Source organism: Oncorhynchus mykiss, chromosome 3, assembly GCF_013265735.2.
Source record: "Oncorhynchus mykiss isolate Arlee chromosome 3, USDA_OmykA_1.1, whole genome shotgun sequence".
NCBI classification, from domain to species: Eukaryota; Metazoa; Chordata; class Actinopteri; order Salmoniformes; family Salmonidae; genus Oncorhynchus; species Oncorhynchus mykiss.
The window spans coordinates 33,836,613-33,857,029 of NC_048567.1; the positions used below are offsets into that span (position 1 = coordinate 33,836,613).

Here is a 20,417-nt window from a genome sequence, read left to right on the forward strand (position 1 = left end):
ACAGTCTGAATTATAAATGGATTAAATTGAGATTTTGTGTCACCGGCCTACAAACACAATAACCCACAATGTCAAAGTGGAATTATCTGTTTAGAACATTCTCCAAATTCATTAAAAATGAAAAGCTGAAATGTCTTGACTCAATAAGTATTCAACCCCTTTTTTTATGGCAAGCCTAAAAAGTTCAGGAGTATACATTTGATTAACAAGTAACATAATAACTATCATGGATGCACTCCGTGGGCAATAATAGTGTTTAGTATAACTGTTTAGTGACTACCTCATCTCTGTACTCCACACATATAATTATCTGTAAGGTCCCTCAGTGGAGCAGTACATTTCAAACACAGACTCAATCGGAAAGACCAGGGAGGTTTTCCAATGCCTCACAAAGGGCACCTATTGGTAGATGGGTAAAAAAAAAAGCGGATATTGAATTTCTCTTTGAGCATGGTGACCTTATTAATTACACTTTGGATGGTATCAATACACCCAGTCACTACAAAGATACAGGCGTCCTTCCTAACTCAGTTGCTGGAGAGGAAGGAAACCGCTCAGGGATTTCACCATGAGGCCAATGGTGACTATAAAACAGAGTTTAATGGCTGTGATAGGATAAAATTGAGGATGGATCAACAACATAGTAGTTAATCCACAATACTAACCTAAATAACAGAGAGAAAAGAAGGAAGCCTGTACAGAAAACAAAACATAAAACATCCATCCTGTTTGCAATAAGGCACTAAAGTGAAACTCAAAAGAAATTGGCAAAGACAAAACTTTAGGTCCTGAATACAAAGTGTTATGTTTGGGGCAATTCCAACACAACACATCACTGAGTACCACTCTTCATATTGTCAAGCATGGTGGTGGCTGCATAATTTTATGGGTATGCATGTCCTCAGCAAGGACTAGGGAGTTTTTGGGGGTATAAAAATAAACGGAATAGAGCTAAGCACAGGTAAAATCCTAGAGGAAAACCTTGTTCAGTCTGCTTTCCAATGGACACTGGAAGACAAATTCACCTTTCAGCAGAACAATAAACGAAAACACAAGGCAAAATATACAATGGAGTTGCTGACCAAGATAACATTGAATGTTCCTGAGAGGCCTAGTTACAGTTTTGACTTAAATCTGCTAGAAGATCTATTGCAAGACTTGAAAATGGCTGTCTAGCAATGATCACCAACCAAGTTGACAGAGCTTGAAGAAAAAAAGAATAATGTGCAAATATTGTACAATCCAGGTGTGCAAAGCTCTTGGAGACTTACCCAGAAAAACTCACAGCTGTAATCTCTGCCAAAGGTGATTCTAACATGTATTGACTCAGGGGTGTGAATAGTTATGTAAATTTGATATTTCTGTATTTCATTTTCAATTAACATGCTAAAATTTAAAAAACATGTTTTCACTTTGTCATTATGGCATATTGTGTCTAGATGAGAAAACACATCTATTTAATCAATGTTTAATTAAGGCTGTAACACAACAAAATTTTAAATAAGTCAAGGGGTACGAATACCTTCTGAAGGCACTGTAAATTACTATGGCTCTGCATTGTCCTAGAGAAGGCGTCAACTTGTCCAAAAATATTTCTTACTTTCTGTTTTTGGCTATGTACCCTTTCATGAACAGGGTGCGGGTCAATTCCATGTATATTCAGGAAGTAAACTGAAATTCCTATTCCAATTTGCCTCAAAGGATGTCTATGTGAAAAATGTGTAATTGGAATGACAATTTACTTCCTGAAATGGCATTGGCCCCAACCCTGGTCATACGATAGTTCAGTATGGCAAAGTAATTAAACAGAGAATGTTGAGCCGGGAAAATGAAGAAGACACAGACATTGCTGCTTCTGAAGCCATTCTAAAAGATCTGCCTCTCGTTATTGGGACCTGGAATGTGTTTATGGTGTGTTTTTTAGTTGGATGAAGTGGAGAACCACGAGGTGAATAGCCTGTGGCTATGTACTTGTGTACAAGGACTGCTGAATTTGGCAACAAAACTTGACACATCTATCATTGATGACAAACGAACTTGTGAATGCCTCCTGGAGGTTATGTGGCAAATTCATATGGAGAGGTATTGGTTATTTCAAGTAGTTATTACATACAGTATATCACCCCAGTGCACCAGCTTTCTACATGGCAGGGATTAAGTTACCAATACCTTTTTCATAGCAGACAAATATCCTAATTTAATTCAGTTATATAGCATATCATATGGCCATGTCTGTTATTTCATGAGAACATGTAAATAATAGTAAATAATGTTCTTTGTACCTTGTTATAGAATTTGCCTAGTTTCCACTACTCGATCCTCAGAAAACCTTTTTGACAATTAAGAGACATTTTAATTCAATGTGTGTTTATTTCATTTCATACAGAAGTTAAATAACATATTGTGTATTTGATCAGTATATGCAGCAACAACCTACCTATCTACAGTATATTATATCCAATAACTTAGCCTTCAACACAGCATGTTGTATTCACCAATGCTCATATTTACTTGACAGCAGAGACCTGGAACACATTGAGTAGGCAAACATTGTGGAACGCTGCAGATAGAAATGTCACAAATAGATATCATTCTTTATTCTGCATGTCAATCAAGTTTATTTTATAAAGCCCCTTTTACAACAGCAGTTGTCATAGTGCTTTACCAGTTACCTGCCAAAATCCCAAAGAGCAAGCTGAAGTGAATCACAGTGGCCAGAACAAACTCCCTTGACAGAAAAAACCTAGGAAGAAACCTAGAGAAAAATACAGCTCAGAGGGTTGGGCCCATCCTCTTCTGGCTGTACCAGGTAGAGATTTTTAGTACAGACATTTAAGGCTTGATTGTTTTTCCAGTTCATAGTGTTTGTAAGACTGATGGATAAGCAGACAGAGAATCAGGTCTGTCCTACACAATATATTTCTATCTGAATGTGTCACAATGTTGTGCACTGCTGAACTTAGCTCAGATACAATCTGAAGCCAAAACATATCCTATATTACCATATCAGCTACCTACGGTACCCTGCACAAAGTACAAGGTTCACAGCGACATACTCCACCAATAAAAACATTATCATTTGGAGTTGATTACTTATACAACGTGTGGATCTAATCCTAGATTCTGATTGGTTAAAACTGCATTCTATCCGGAGTCTATTCCACAAGTTCCACAAACTGGTTATTAACACCCAACAATGGGTTTATTTTAAACCACAGTCAATTTCACTTGAATCAACAGGTAACAGTGGTCAATTTGCTGTGTACATTCCCTCTTTAATGATATAAAGCAAAATTGGCTATTTATGGATTACCTTCCATAATAATCTGAAATGTCAGCGCAATCTTGATTGATTAAATAAAACATTAAAACTTCTGGTATGATTAAGCAAAATGACTTCCAAGAATGGCACAATTCTTGAGCCTCCCAGACAATCAGCTTTCCTGTTCACATTTTGCCCAATCTTGCCATCCACCTGCATAGTGTTGTGCGCTAGAAAGAGAGAGAAAAAGAAGAGAATAAGTGAGCAATTAATGTTTATAGAACTGGGCAGTAGGAAGCCTAGTGGTTAGAGCATTGGGCCAGTAACCGAAAGGTTGCTAGATCGAATCCCCGAGCTGACAAGGTAAAAATCTGTCGTTCTGCCCCTGAACAAGGCAGTTAACCCACTGTTCCTAGGCCGTCATTGTAAATAAGAATTTGTTTTTAACTGTCTTGCCTCGTTAAATAAAGGTTAAATAAAAACCGATATAATGAAACAGTCCCTGTTTTTCACAACTACAGCATAAAAAAATATATATTTCCATGTACTTGATCAGATGTTTTGGTACTGTATGTGGGACTTCCCCATGGTGCTGAGCATGCTGGGTAAAGCACAGTTGTGTAAGAAAGTGAAGTAAAACAGGGAGTTCCCTAAATGGGCCTTAAACAAAATGAAGTCAAGAGCTGAATTGTATTTTCTATAGCATGAAAAAGCATGACTTGAGGAAATCTCTAAAGTGAGAAGTTATTTCTAGCCTATGCATTTTATGTCAATATGATATAGGCCTGCAATGTATAGTATGGTACTACTAGTAGTGTGTGGATAATGCAGTCTCTCACTCTTTATATCCTAGAGAGACGGCTTGGTCTAGGGCTTTTTGGCTCCTGATCCCAGCCAGGCAAGAAAAGACAATGTGGTCTGTCGGCTGGGGCATGTCTCCACCATACTTCTCCTTGAACTCCTCAGGGTTCAGCTGGAGGGCAAGGTTCACTTGTCCCACTGCAATGGAATGGAAAAGAACAGTATACAACAGAACTGAGGCATAAAGAGCATGTCCCTAACAGTGTCCTAGGAATGTCAAAGAGGTTGGTGGAAGTCCACGAGAGCTACTAGAAGTTGCCATATCATAAAGTTTTTGTTTGCTATGAAATGTATTTGTTTTTGTGCCAGAAAATCATATTGTAAAAGAAATGGTGAGCGGCACACACTAGGAGTGCAGATGCAATAATTTAATAACCAACGTTTTAACCATCTCCATCAGGATAACACAGTGGGTCACAAGTTTATATATACACTGAACAAAAATATAAAAACACAACATGCAACAATTTCAATGATTTTACTATGTTTACAATTCATATAAGGAAATCAATCAATTGAAATACATTAATTAGGCCCTAATCTCTGGATTTCACTTGACTGGGCAGGGGCGCAGCCATGGGTGGACCTGGGAGGACATAGGCCCATCCACTTGGGAGCCAGGCCCAGACTTTCTCCCACAAAAGGGTTTTATTACAGACAGAAATACTCCTCAGTGTCATCAGCTGTCTGGGTGGCTGGTCAGATGATCCCGCAGGTGAAAAAGCCGGATGTGGAGGTCCTGGGCTGGTGTGGTTACAATGTGGTCTGCGGTTGTCAGGCCGGTTGGATGTACTGCCAAATTCTCTAAAACAACGTTGGAGGCAGCTTATGGTAGAGAAATTAACTTTAAAATCTCTGGCAACAGGTCTGGTGGACATTGCTGCAGTCAGCATGCTAATTGCACACTCCCTTAAAATGTAGACATCTGTAGCATTGTGTGACAAAACTGCACATTTAAGAGTGGCCTTTTACGACCCCCATCACAAAGTGCACATGTATACAGTAGATTGAAAGGACACACATAGGTGTCTGTAATCATGGCTGGACTTCATTGGTGGATTTACAGATAAAATAGAACATATAAAACAGCATGACTGATTACATATGATCATACCGCCATAATCAAACAGGAAAAGGTTCATCCAGAGGCGGCGCTCCTAGTGGCCGGGGACTTTAATGCAGGGAAACTTAAAATCAGTTTTACCTCATTTCCATCTCCAAGTTAAATGTGCAACCAGAGGGAAAAATATACACACCCCAACCAGAAGCCATGGATTACAGGCAAAATTCACACTAAGCTAAAGGGTAGAGATGCCGCTTTCAAGGAGCAGGACACTAACCCGGAAGCTTATGAGAAATCCCACTATGCCCTCCAACGAACCATCAAACGGGCAAAGCATCAATAAAAGACTAAGATCGAAACGTACTACACCGGCACAGACACTCGTGAGATGTGGAAGGGCTTGCAAATTATTAGACTACAAAGGGAAGCACAGCCGAGAGCTGCCCAATGACACGAGCCTACCAGACGAGCTAAATAACTTCTATGCTCGCTTCAAGGCAAGTAACACTGAAATAAGCATGAGAGCATCAGCTGTTCCAGAGGACTGTGTGATCATGCCACGCTCTCTGCAGGCCGCAGGGACAGACAGATTACCAGGACGTGCACTCCGAGCATGCGCTTCCCAACTGGCAAGTGTCTTCACTGACATTTTCAATTTCTCCCTGTCCGAGTCTAATACCAACATGTTTTAAGCAGACCCACATAGTCATTTAGACAGGTTACCTTAGTGTTCTTGGGTACAGGGACTACCGCCCCGTAGCACTCACGTCTGTATCCATGAAATGCTTTGAAAGGCTGGTCATGACTTACATCAACACGATTATCCCAGAATCCCTAGACCCACTCCAATTTGCATACGGCACCAACAGATCCACAGATGGTGCAATCTCTATTGCACTCCACACTGCCCTTTCACACCTGGACAAAAGGAACATCTATGTGAGAACATTAATCATTGACTACAGCTCAGCGTTCAACACCATAGTGCCCTCAAAGCTCATCACTAAGCTAAGGACCCTGGGACTAAACACCTCCCTCTGCAACTGGATCCTGGACTTCCTGATGGGCCACCACCAGGTGGTAAGGGTAGGTAGCAACACATCCGCCACGCTGATCCTCAACACAGGGGCCCCTCAGGGGTGCGTGCTCAGTCCCCTCCTGTACTCCCTGTTCACTCATGACTGCATGGCCAGGCACGACTCCAACACCATCATTAAGTTTGCTGATGACAACAGTGGTAGGCCTGATCACCGACAATGATGAGAAAGCCTATAGGGAGGTCAGGGACCTGACCAGGTGGTGCAAGGACACCAATCTCTCCCTCAACGTGACCAAGACAAAGGAGATGATTGTGGACTACAGGAAAAGAAGGACCAAGCATGCCCCCATTCTCATCGACAGGGCTGGAGTGGAACAGGTTGAGAGCTTCAAGTTCCTTGGCGTCCACATCGCAAAAACAAACTAACATGGTCCAAGCACATCCAGACAGTCATGAAAAGGGCACGACAAAACCTATTCCCCCACAGGAGACTGAAAAGATTTGGCATGGGTCAACAGATCCTCAAAAGGTTTTACAGCTGCACATTGAGAGCATCCTGACGGGTTGCATCACTGCCTGGTATGGCAATTGCTCGGCTTCCGACCGCAAGGCACTACAGAGGGTAGTGCGAACGACCCAGTACATCACCGGGGCCAAGCTTCCTGCCATCCAGGACCTCTATACCAGGCGGTGTCAGAGGAAGGCACTAAAAATAGTCAAAGACTCCAGCCACCCTAGTCATAAACTGTTCTCTCTGCTACCACACGGCAAGCGGTACCGGAGCGACAAAGTCTAGGCCCAAGAGGCTTCTAAACAGCTTCTACCCCCAAGCCATAAGACTCCTGAACCACTAATCAAATGGTTCCCCAGATTATTTGCATTGTCCCCCCCTTCTACGCTACTGCTGCTACTCTCTGTTTAATAACTACTCTCTCTCTCTTTAATAACTCTACCTACATGTACATATTACCTCAATACCGGTGCCCCCGCACATTGACTTTGCACCGGTACCCTCTGTATATATATTATTTGTTACTTTTTTTTGTTGGTATTTTCTTAAAACTGCATTGTTGGTTATGGGCTTGTAAGTAAGCATTTCACTGTAAAGTCTACCTGTTGTATTCGGCACATGTGACAAATAACATTTGATTTGAGATGTAATTTGGCTACATAGGCCCACAAACATTATTTACAATGGATAGCAAAAACAATCACAAGAATGGCTTCAGATCAAACTCTACGTCATATTGTACCATGTTGCAGCACATTTTACAATATGCAGATTTGTTCTTTAGAGGTTTATGTCACGAGACAGGTCATAATGAAAAGGATAACTCACGAGGTACGTTGATTGACCCCGGGATGTTTCCGTACTCTCGGAGTTCCCACGGCTCCCGGACATCTATTACCACACTTGTTCGGGTAGCGAGTAGTTTCTTTAATTGTTCGTAAGAGACATCAGTTTCTGGCAATGGGGATGAGCTGAAACTACGTAACACGTACACTTTGTGGGTGACATGGATATCTGAAAGATATAAAACAACGGTTGTTTACTAGTGAGCAGAAAAAAAAAACATTTTGAATGAGTTTTATAGTGTAAAAGACTCACTACAAAAGTTTACAATTAAGCCTCACGTTTTCAACTTCGCTGATTAAACAGCCATAAGACTAGTTATTCATTTCAACCCATGCAAAGCAGACTTACATGATGCACATCGGGAGTGAGTACCGAATGTGTTTGACAGCGCTCTTCGTGAGGCTGGAATGACATTTCGGTTTGCTAAAAGCCATGGAATAGCTGCAGCAAGCCTCGAACAAGCTTTCTGAGCCATGTCAATATTTACACATGAAACTAAATCAAAGGTTTCAAAACAAAACTCAAAAGGACACTACTGTATTGACTGCGACAGCGCTGTTGTTTTCTTCTTCTTCTTTGGGTTTTATGACGAACAACACTCAAAAGGTGTATTGCGCCACCAACTGGTCGGGGGTAAAATGCTTACAAAAGAAAATTCAACTCCACACGGGAGGCGAAAATGTACATTGATCCACACGCACTTCAACAACAAAAAAAGTAACAAAAATATATACTTTCCCAACCCTTCAGTCCTTCAAAACTAAAATACCCTACTCAGGCAGAGAACGTATGGGTAATTGCATACTTGGTGTGTGCCTGAAAGTGGGCGTTACAAAAAAACATCAGTTGGTGGATCAACAGTGATGAGCGTAACATCAGCACTCCATTACTGGTTAGACCAGCCATAGCCAGGTGCACCATGGCTTAATGTCACCCGGAGCGAGCGTACTGTTATGGGTGTAAATCCATCACTGACCCCTAGGTCTAGGGCTCCTGTGCCTGTTTGCTTCTCAGGTTGTTCTTCTTCCCCTCTGCAGATCCAGAACCAGTCCCAGCACCAATCCAGATACCATTGGCCGTCCCAGCACCAGACCACCTGACGAAGTGCGGAGGGAACAAACACCAGACCTTCACCCGGAGCAAGCAGACCACAGGGGGAGTGCCACAATTGACCTCCAGGTCTAGGGCTCCCTTGTGTCTGCTTGCCCTTCAGGTTGTCTTTCCTCCCCTCTACAGATCCTGACCCCGCCCCAGTTCCGGGTGCTGGGTTCCTGTTTTCTCAGAGAACCACAGTCCCAACACCAACCCCTGGGCTTCCAACATTGATACCACCACAATTTCTAACCTGGCCCCAACACCAACCCAGGTTTTCCTTTTCCCAGGCCCAACACCAGCATCAACCCTGGACACAGCACTGACCAACCAGAATTGCCACCTTCATCCAGCAACTGTCAGCTCAACCTTCCCCTCCCCAAAGACACATTGTGGACTGAATTGACTGGCAGATTTGTCTCATTCCTTTTTTTTATTCATTGATTTCTTTGCTTTTTTTTCTCTTTACTTTTGTTTGATTGGATGATCATTTGGTTTGCTTTAATTTAATTGATTACTTATAGATTGAATAGTTGATTATTTGTCATTTTTACTTGTTGAACATTTTAAACTGTAATGAATATCGGAATAACCAAATATTAACATAGCAGGTTAAGATAACTAATGTAGCAGCTTATGAGAATTAATGTAGCCGTTTAGGATAATTAACGTGGCAGGTTACGATAATGAGGATAAGGTTAGGAAAAGGTTTAGGTTTAGCTAAATGTACCTCTTCAGATGCAAAATTGTTCAATCCCAGAACGGGCAAAACAACTGCAAAACAAACGCGCAACATTGCGCGTGCACCAAAGTGTACATATCACACCAAAGACAGTAAAACGCACTTCTCAAATCAAATCTGTCGTATGTTTACACAAGCATACACATTTTCATAAGAATATAGCTCCATAATTTACTTTACTACCATCATAACTCTGCTTTTCCTGCTAGCTGTGTTTAACCTGAACGAGCCACCATATTGCGTCACATGTTGAGTTCACCAATTTGACTTTTTGTGGGTTCAGATGGTAGTTCTCGATGTTCCCAATCGTTTTAGAAAGTCAAGTTTATAACTGAAACTGTATTTAGCGTTTTGAACACTAGCTACAAGTATTTTGTGGACTTTTGAGTTTCTTGATTTGTATGACATACAATACAGTTCTCAATCGTTTGAAATAAGATACGACACTGCAGTGTGTTGACATATTAGCTAGCTAGCTAACTTGCTAGCTCATTGACCAGTTTCAGGGGGAAAAAAAATAGGTGAGTTGTTTCACGTTAGCAACAACATATTTTTTAAATCATCAGAGGCAATGTGGTATGCCAGCTAGTAGCAAAACGCGTTTAAAACCACGAACTCCCAAGTTAACTTAGCTAGCTAACGTTAGTCTATATGGCGACCCCTTTGACAGTACTAGTAACTGTTAGCTAGCTACCTGTAACGTTAGTTAACTTGTCATGTACTGCGTTAGCTAAACGTCACGGTGGCTTGACTTGGTTTTATATTGTTATATTAAGTGTAACCCAGTTAAAATAGATTTGTAAAACACAATTAAAAGTATTATTGTCTGTTTTTGTAGCTATGGCCTACAAAATAGAGCTGTGTCATATGCTTTTGCATCATGTTGAAGTTGGTGACTTTATAAATTAGCTGAATGAACCATTGTCGATATCTCTACAGAACAAAAGATTTCAGCTATTGTCGTTTAGATTATTGTGTGTGTGACTGTGCCCTCCAAACGTTAGTTCAGTCTGGAGGCCAGGCATCATCAGTCTTGCCTCTCTACAGCTCTTAACCACACTATATTCAACTAATTCTAATTGTGGCGGCCATTCAAGACCATGACTATGTGATTCTTTGAATCTGGTGTTGTGTTGGGCTGGGCGGAAACAAAAGCCTGCACGTACAGCAGCCCGTCAATGCCAGAGATGCCCAGTAAGTAAGTAACCTTGCACGAGTTAGAGCGGCTCATAAGAGCAGATCTCCTGTTTCTGTAGCGTGAGGCAGCTTAATGAACAAGTATATCCCCTGGACGGGATGCTAGTCTATTGCAGGTCCTTACTCCCAATCTATCTCCTTAATGCTGGGTGCCATTTTTACTGTCTTTAGTATGACTCGGTCAGGGATCGAAATCCCAACCTTCCAATCTCAGGTGGACACTCAAATCACAAGGCCACTGAGTTGGTTAGAGTTGCCCAGCCCTACACTAAATCATGCAGCAAAGCTCTTAGATTTGCCTTCAATGTTTTCTCTTGGCCCGGTCAGTTTTGGGCACTGCTTAAACCCCAGAGTGGTACTGATATTCCTATGTCTCTCCAATCTACAGCTACAGATGCGGCTAAAGGATCCCTTCTCGTTGAAAGTCGTCGGCATGACTAAGCGGACTAACAAGCCAAGGAAGCCTCGAGATGAAGAGTCGTCGGACGAAGTTAGCGGTAAGATCATGCTCCCTGTTGTGATGGAAAAAAAACATGTTTCTATATTGGCTGCCTAAAAAAGTTTAATTGACCCAATCTTTTTTTATTTTTTATTTCATCTTTATTTAACCAGGTAGGCTAGTTGAGAACAAGTTCTCATTTACAACTGCGACCTGGCCAAGATATCAAATCAAATCAAATCGCGTGATAAAGCATAGCAGTGTGATCAGACAGCAACACAGAGTTACACATGGAGTAAACAATAAACAAGTCAATAACACAGTAGAAAAAAAATACTCTATATACATTGTGTGCAAAAGGCATGAGGAGGTAGGCGAATAATTACAATTTAGCAGATTAACAATGGAGTGATAAATTATCAGATGGTCATGTGCAGGTAGAGATACTGGTGTGCAAAAGAGCAGAAAAGTAAATAAATAGAAACAGTATGGGGATGAGGTAGGTAAATTGGGTGGCCTATTTACCGATGGACTATGTACAGCCGCATCGATCGGTTAGCTGCTCAGATAGCAGATGTTTAAAGTTGGTGAGGGAGATAAGTCTCTGCTCTAGTAATGGATAGTCCAATCATGTCTGATTAATTCTATGGCAGGGGACTCATGTAGTTCAGATTATGCCTTTATTTGACATATATTGTAAATCATGGTCATTAAGGGATTTGTAGATGCTGGGTTAGCGAGCAACATCAATGTGACTTCTTGCTCCTCAGAGCTGACCTGCCAGCATGTCAGCAAGGCGGTGGACCTGAGCTCAGTCAAGAAGGCGGTGACCTCGAGCATGTGGTCGATGTGTTCAGATTGCCTGAGGGAAAGGACTATGATAGATGGAGAGCCAGCCAGTGGCCACGACATCCTCGTATGCCTCAAGTGCGGCTTCCAGGTGAGCTTGGCTTTGAAATATTTTATCTAAGGTGGGAGGATGAAGGTTCTATCAGTATGTTGATGTATGAATTGCTGCACTTGACATGCGATTTGGAAATGAAACACTGTTCGTTTCATTTGTAACAATCTGACCGGCAAAGAGTATGGATGGTGGTAGCCTATCTAAGAAATGGTGATCCAGTGACTTTTACCCCTTTCACAGGGCTGTAGCCAGTCAGAGAGCCAGCACTCCACCAAGCATCACCAAACCCTCCACCCTGAGTCCCACTGCATCACCGTTAGCCTCGGCACCTGGAAGGCCTGGTGAGGACCCTACAGCAACACATGGAACGTACAGATTATAACAGGACGACAATTGTTTTGTTTTTTTTACAGCCATTCTGCCATTCCAAATAGGCTGATGTAGCACTATCCCTTTGTCTTCACTGTAGGCAGAGGATCTTGAACTGAAAAGTTATTTGAATATTTACATTTTGCCTACATTTTGCCTCAGAATCTCCAGTAAATGTTGTGAGCGGTAGTTATTCACACCACCTAAAATAATGACAATTTCATATCAGTAAGCTGATGGCTGTGTTTGTTGCTCTTTCTCTCGCTCTCTCTCCAATTTGTTCACAGGTGTTTTGAATGTAACGAAGAGCTCTCCACTCACTGCAATAAGAAGGCTTTGGCCCAGACCCTGGACTTCCTACAAAAGCACTCTGTCAAGGCAGCCTCAGGTAACACGTTCAACACCTGACAAGGCCAGCCACTCAATGAAAGGTGATACATTTGAGGTATATTTATGTGTAGACCATGGGAACAGCAGGCTACCTACCACCTGAAATGAAAAAGGGTGGGTAAACAGTGATGCCGCACAAGGTGCTGCTACAACTCACACTTCTTTTTCAAATTGAATTATTGACGTTTCTTGGCCTTGACAAAGGCGCTGGACTGAATGAAAAGCTGAAGAATTGAATAAATGAGAACCACTATTCAAAAAAACTATTCTATCTTCTAGGCTAGAGCCTAGATTTCCAAGAAGCAATTTCAGCTTCCTTTCACTTCTATGTATTTTGAGTGCAATTGCTATTGGTTTTTACTATATGTGCTAATACATAGAGATATAGGTTATTACTGAATGCAGAAACCCTCTGTGGAGACTCTTCTCTATAAACTTACATTGGTGCCTGTAACTCCATTGATGTTCACCTGAAGGTGTGGAGTTGAGTGCAACACACCAACTCCCCCTGGTGGCCAAGGCTTTTTGGATTCCAGAATCCAGACACCTTTTTCTTTGAAACTGTGGCCCATAAAATTGTTACCTAAGGATGTGCATCTCTTCTTTCATGAAAGATTCGATACGCATCGAGCTGCATGGGCTCCGATATGATTCAGGAACGATACGTTTTAGTTTGAAACGATTCGGTGCGATTCGGTTTGATTAGGGGAACAAAATGATGTGATGCGATTCGATGCACTAAAATGTATTGCATGAACACATTTTTATTTAAATATCTGCTGCTGAAGGGAGCTCAGGGACTGGGCCTCTCTGATCTGGATCTGTCTGCGGTTACTTCTCTAAGCTGAGTGGCCCCGTGTGTGTGTGAGACCATGTCAAAGGTGTGTATAGGCAGTTGAGCCCAGACTGAGCATCTACCACCCCACTATCAGATTAGGGGTGGTGGAAATGTATGCTTTTTGTCCCCCCCAACTTTTTATCTGAAATGACATCACCCACTGATTAACTTGTCATTTTTACAGATTCAACATGTTTTGAGCTAGTACTATGTCAATATTTATATTTAGAAATTAGCATGGTATTTAGCCAATTAATATTATGCAGCTTTGGATTTTACCCTGTCTTGAAAGTGAATGGTTTAGACAGGGTTCGTCAACTAGGTTAGGCCTTGTGCCAAGTTTTGTTTCTGAGCTAAGTCTGCGGGCCAGAACATAATTTGTATATAATATTTGCACAATTAATTGGCCTACACTACGAATTGAACAACATTTTTAACACATCTGATTAGTACATAATAAATTCAGTGACATTAACATAATCATTTTGATCAGATTACGCTCATAAAATCACCATGACCCTCTTCATTTATTTTAGTCTTTCTCTGTAGGTTGATTGGTGGGGGAAAACAGGTCTACGGAGCCTATTGTAGACTACACTTTTTCTAACGTCAACATTTGTTCAGAACAATTAGCTTGGTCGCAAGAGAATATGTCGCTCTCAAAAAGTATCAAAAGAAAGGTGGATAGTGAAAATGGAAGTTTCAGGGAAGAATGTAAGGAGATATGCGTTCATCTTACCGTATTTTCCCAATGCCAAGCCAGTGTGTCTTATTTTGCAATGAGATAATTCAATCTCAGACGTCATTATAAATCTAAGCATGGAACTTTCAAAGTGGCCTTCCCGCCCCAGACAGAGGCCAGACGCAGAAACATTGAAGCCATAACTGTAAGCTACACACACTGCATTTTTGGCGGACATATTTTGTCACTTAAACAGGTTAAATCTGTAGTTACAAGGAAGAGGGAAAACTGTCATGGACATGGTGGAAAAACTTGTAGCCTTCCGGACTTGTCACCCGGAAGGCTACTGCACTTCAGCACACTGAAGAAACGACAGGCCGTGGAACCAGGCCGCAGTATAGTCACAGAGGTGATGGGAGCTTTCATCAAGCAGCCGAGGGACAACTTCTCCACCAGATTTGAAGACTACAGCATGTCCGAAGATATTGCATTTGTACTTGATCCTCTCACAGTCCACCCAGGTGGACAATACTCCTCCCTTGCTAAGAAAACGATACCCTCTCTGGATGAGGCCGCAATGCAAACTGAGCTGAATGAATTCCAGACATCGAGCCAAATCAGGGATGCGCTCAGGAACGCGAGTCCTTGTGTGCGTTTTGGGTGGCATGCTCAGAGGAATACAGCACAATAAAGATACTCGCGTTTTATGTGCTAACAATGTTTGGATCGACTTACACCTGTATTAGTCCTCATTTTCTTCTATGTACGCAATATAACCTCACGCAATATAGACTCACGACAGGAACCGGCTTTCACATAAGTCAATTGAGGTCAAAATCACATCCATCTCACCTGACATCCACAAGATCGTATCTGAGGGAAATACAACTTTTCTGATTGAGTAAGTAACTTAGTGGCCTGTATGACTGTATTTAGAAAATACTAACATTATCACGAGTGCTTATCCAGGGATATTTAGGTCTCAAGCTGTCAGTATTTTCTGTTTATTCTGTCGTTACTGGAACAGGCTATCCCGATACAGACATTCAGACACACATTGCCTTTTTTTCTTAAAATGGTTTTATTTAAGCAACAACAACAACAGGAAAAATATTTGCGAAAGATGCTGTTAAGCCTCACAGTTTAAGCCTACCTCAGCCAGTTAAGTTATTTTATATAGGCATAGGCTCGGGAAGAAATAGACTCCAATTAAAGCACTCTTGTTAATTAAAATGAAGATTATTGTTGAAATCAATTACTCGACTGGTGTTGTTTTTCTCCATATGTTGCTGTGCAACACTTGCATAACATATTAACTATATTATCAGCACCAGGCACTGTTCACCACCTATTGATTGCACTGCGGTTGTAGCTTTACGTTTCAGCAGCACAACAAAATGTTCCTGCAGCCTGCTTTATTAGTTGATTGTCTCCTGCATTCTCTCTCCGCATGAATTAGGTTAAAATGTAACTTTTGCATTATTTAGATAGGGTAACTTCCTTCTTGGGACATTACATTTGGGAGTTTTTGCATCTCAGGTCTAAGATTCTAAAGTAATGTATATCATTTTTTTTAATGAAAGAAATATTCCGAATTAATTTGGGGGTGCCAGTTGGGGAACCCTGGTTTAGACCGTTTGGAATTTAAGCTCAGACCAATGAATACGAAATGATTGCTGTCCTTTATGAAATGACCCTGTTCATGTATTTGGTCATTTTTACACTGACACTTTAAAGCAAAACTATTTCTTATGAGGAACCTGAACAATCTAAATCAAATCTGAATGATTGAAAACGCCAATCAGCAGTTGGATCTGAGTTGCTGCTTCCACTCCCATAGGCTACACAACTCCGGTAAAACACAATTGTCTGCAGTGCATTTGGTAACAATAACCCAACAATCTACAATGGTTGTCACTCAACTAATACAGCACAGTGTGCACAGTTGTTATCTGACAGTCATATGCACTTACATGCATAAAAGTTTGGTAGGCTACTGAACTGAAGGAGAGGACGCAACAGTTCAGTCGCAACAAAGAAATCATTTTTGGAATACAACAATATGAGTAAAAAACACCCATTAGTGAAGGCGACTCTTAACATTTGAATCGGTTTTCTGCCCGATGCATGCTTAATTTGGATCGGTTTGTGCTGCAACAGATGCACTCATGTCTTACGCATCAGTACCCGGTTCAAATGTTTATTGGTGAGTCGTTACATCCCTATTGTTAACCATAATTTTCCGTATCAGTAAAATAATCCTCTGAGAATGTTGCGTGTAATAACCGGTATTGCTGTGCAAATATGTCAACTAATCATTTGCCGTAGTTTGCTTCAGGTTCAAGAATGTCCAAAGCTTTGTTACAGAACGTTTCTGCATTAAAAGACGCACTGAGGTGTGTTTTAAGTTGACGGAAGCTGTGATGACCTCCCCATTCATGTTGGTCAGGGCCACACTATGGCTTAACTGTTGACATCACTGAAATGAAAAGCTGCCGTTTGGAGGCCACACCGGTGACAACTGAAAACTCGTAAAGATAAGATGGTTCATTGTACAGCTTTTTCTCCTATTGAAGTGAGATGTAATAAGCAATTTGGTAAATGCTTTTGTGAAGGGGCTTGTACAGGATACATTTCCTTGGAATTTTCAAGTAAAATCCTGCACTTGCCATGACTGTTTCATGATTCTGCCCCTTCACAAAAGTGGTTGTGTAGCCTAGCCATGCGTTTCCCAAACTGTACAGACCAAGCCAATTCCACCTTACCCCAGCCAGCTGAGCCACCCTCAACCAGGCCGCCACATTCTCCTCGACCCCCCCCCCCCCCGCCCCCCACCTCCACATCCTCCCGCCTGCCCCGTGTTCATGCCTAAGCTTAGGCTGGTCCACCACAGTCAGTCAGGCAGGCTGTAGTGATGTGGGAATGATGCTCCAGTTCCCCGCCTCTGCCGCATGACCGCACTCATTAGTGGCATTAGGCGCTTGAGCGACGCTCCCCGGCTGGGTTCCCTGAAGAACGAGAGCAGCTGTGTGGGGTCCGGCCACTGAGCTGAGCCCCCCCCCCCCCCCCCCCCACAGTCCCCTCAGCTCACTGTGCCCTCTGTCCCACGCTGCATGTCTCAGCACCTCTGGGAAGGGCCTGTGGGGCATGCTTGTGGGAGCCAGGGTCCAACAACGAGTCCGAAGTGCTGGAGATCAACAGCTGCAGCGCATTCCTAGGGACGAACACACTCAATGATTCGACACACACACACACACACATTCCTTCAATTGACAAGCATTTCACTATACCCGCAATAACATCTGCTAAACACGTGTATGTGACATATCCATTTTGATTTGAATTGTATAGATTGTGTGAATAGGTACATCATGTTTTTTTGTTGTTGTTGGTATATGAGTTTGTGTTGGGCTTTTTCTCTTCCTGTGTCTTAGAAATCACAGAATGGTGCTGTAGCCTCCAGTATTATTCCCCCAGCTTCAAGGGCACTGCGGTTTGAACATACCACTATCCAATTAGATTCTCCATTCCTCCTCTCACTCCAGCCTTGACAAAGCGTACAGGACTACACAGAACTGAAATTCCATCTTGTTCCCTCGTAAATGACGAGGTTGTGATTGTGATGGCAGAGTTTGCCATTCCTTTTCATGAAACATGGTGTGCTCTCTAGATAACTTCCTGTCACCCATCCACTCACTGAGTGGAATAGACAACTTGCACGAGGCACAGTTACACATCGATGTCGCTGATCCTTTTACATTTTTTTTTTTATCAGTCCCTTTGAGTCTGTGGGGGTGGCAGGGGTCCAGTGTTGAGGGGTCACAGAGTGTGAACATTGCTGGGCACCAACAGCCAACATCCCTTCCCCTTTAACTCTACGTTACCTGTCACCGTGCTTCCCACCTGATTGTTTCACACCGGCTGGCGAAACAGGGACAGAAAACGGGCAGCCATTGTTGCAGCGAAAATGAACTGCTGCTGTCAGATGGGGAGCTGGTGAATTGCATTTCTGCTTGAAGGCCAGGTTTTTAGGCAAAGTCTGTTGTTGTATTCTCTTTTTACCATAGACCCCAGGCACAAAAGAGCCCCAGCAAGAATTTTTCTGAATCCATAATAGTTTTGTACAACAACAGCTCAGGGAAGAAAGAAAATCTATTAACCGTACTCTCTCACCAACAAGGCCTTCAGCTCAAGTACCAGAGTCCCACTAAAAGGAGACTTGACCTCAGGGAGCTAGTCTTCGGCTTGTAACACAGCTGGGGTGTCTTTGTGGAGGAAATTAAAATGTTTCTTTTGAAAAGGCATCAGAGCTTGGCGCTCGCTGCGTTTTGCCCATTATTTTCTGGTATTGATTTTCATCCATCCAAGTGAGTCATTTTCCCCCCTCTTTGATATTAGTGTACTTGCAGCAGCAAGGACACGCACAGAATTGTACGGAATCTTTACTTATTACTATTATACTATTATATTTTTCTTCCACCTCTCCTACTCATATACCAAAACCAATGGCTATATGTTTAATAGATTGCTTGTGCTTTTTGAGCTGGTACTTTTTTTTAATTACATTTTTTAAGACCAGCACACAATCTCATAACGTCTCTATGACCACAATATTTCAGTATTTAATGCTCAATATAATTTTTTGAAGTATAAGAACCATAGCTTGATATCCAAGGCTGATGACACAGAAATGGGGATTCTTCAAAACTAAATGAGAGAACCCATGTCAACTTTGTTAAAGGGGCAGTTCAGACAACATGATTTTCATGTTTTCTTGATATTTCTCCACTATAAGGTTGAAATAACTCTGAAATTGTAAAAATTATGATAATGCCATTTCACTAGTGTAAGAGCTTTTTGTATTTGAATTTAAGCATGTTTAGGTGGGATGGAGTTTTTGGCTCACCGCATGACATCACAATCTGATTGGTTATTGGTCAGAATAATACAGTCACGATTTATTTGCATAGTGTATCCTCCTACTTCGAAGGGGTAAGCGGGGTAGGCTCTAGACTAGAAATATTGAAATTTGTATCAACACAACCACATCAGATCAGATTGAGCATTTCAATGGCAAAAGGAGGCTCAAGGAAATAAAAGAAAAAATATATATTGATTGAGTTATTTTAATGAAATAAACACCCACTGAAAATGAAAATGACTGCATAGGGGCTTTAAAATGGCTGCTCCCACCTTAATCACCTTATTCTACTGATGTTTCAGCGAGAACTTTACCTTTCTAGTTGCTGGTGTTATGCATTTTTTGTATTTAGAAAGATGCTAGCCACAGTGGAACAGAATGCTGTACCTGGTGAAAGTAAACGTTTTTGTTTTCTCTCTCTCTCTCGACAAATAAACACATTTGTGCTATAGAAATATTTCCCTCCTAAAAGAGACCATCTTGTGCAATGCATTCCATTTATACAATGGAGCTAGACTCTCTTTTTGACATTTTGGTTTTATGTGTTCAGCCTTTTTTTCATCTAGGACCTTCAACTGTGAGAAAACAATGTATTTGTTGTGTCCATTTAAATGGCATCTCTCAAAGGATACAACTCAACTCTTACCATGTGACATGTTGGATAACCCTCTAAACCCTTTAGCGTTACAGCTGGCTAGATGTTCTATTCTTGGGGGCCCTGGTCAGCCCATAAGACACTTGTTTAAATCCATGGTTCCTGTTCTATATGTGATATAGTGTTGGTCTACAGTCAGTCAGTGGGTAATATCCATAAGAGAAAAACTTTTACCCTGGTGGTCCCTTTTAAGCTAATCAAGGGTGCTTCTGTAGTTTTTTCCCACCACTGCACACTAATGTAGGCAAGCAATGTGGCTAGCAACTGCTTGGAAAGTGTGTATATTTGCGTGTGTGTTTGCGAGCCCATGGCAGTGGGCTCTTTTGGCCTCAGATGGCAAGAAAGCAGGCTTTTCATGCCCTGCAGTCACAACAAATTAATAAGACATTTGGTGTTGCCCAGCCTTCCCCTTGACTGCCTGTTCTCTGCTGCATGACGAGAGCTGTCCTTGGCTCTCCACTACGGTCCCATTCTAAATGGTGAAATTAATCAAACAAGCCTCTTGATAAATGCTCTATTCAAGTATCTGCTTCAATGTTTTAATGTGATGACAACGCTTCATAGGCTTTTGAGGAAGTATGTCAAACGAGAGGTCAAGTAGCGTTT

General features: G+C 41.8%; 2 protein-coding genes across 2 annotated transcripts in view; one reads left to right on the plus strand and one right to left on the minus strand.

Annotated features, from left to right (window-relative positions):
* Positions 1–2,349: 2,349 nt before the first annotated feature.
* Positions 2,350–8,198, minus strand: tstd3 (thiosulfate sulfurtransferase like domain containing 3). Its single transcript, XM_021596363.2, has 4 exons — positions 7,931–8,198; positions 7,565–7,750; positions 4,102–4,261; positions 2,350–3,492 (listed from the first exon to the last, which is right to left on the minus strand). The coding sequence occupies exons 1-4, from the start codon at positions 8,055–8,057 to the stop codon at positions 3,435–3,437; spliced, it is 531 nt and encodes a 176-aa protein (XP_021452038.1). The 5' UTR covers positions 8,058–8,198; the 3' UTR covers positions 2,350–3,434.
* A 1,435-nt stretch (positions 8,199–9,633) lies between these two features.
* The window catches only part of usp45 (ubiquitin specific peptidase 45), a 48,070-nt gene continuing 37,286 nt past the window's right edge, over positions 9,634–20,417 (plus strand). The window contains exons 1-5 of the mRNA XM_021596366.2: positions 9,634–9,937; positions 11,002–11,110; positions 11,823–11,992; positions 12,197–12,297; positions 12,613–12,713. Of these exons, the coding sequence (XP_021452041.2) occupies positions 11,008–11,110; positions 11,823–11,992; positions 12,197–12,297; positions 12,613–12,713 (475 nt within the window). The 5' untranslated portion in view covers positions 9,634–9,937; positions 11,002–11,007. The remainder of the gene's footprint in view (positions 9,938–11,001; positions 11,111–11,822; positions 11,993–12,196; positions 12,298–12,612; positions 12,714–20,417) is intronic.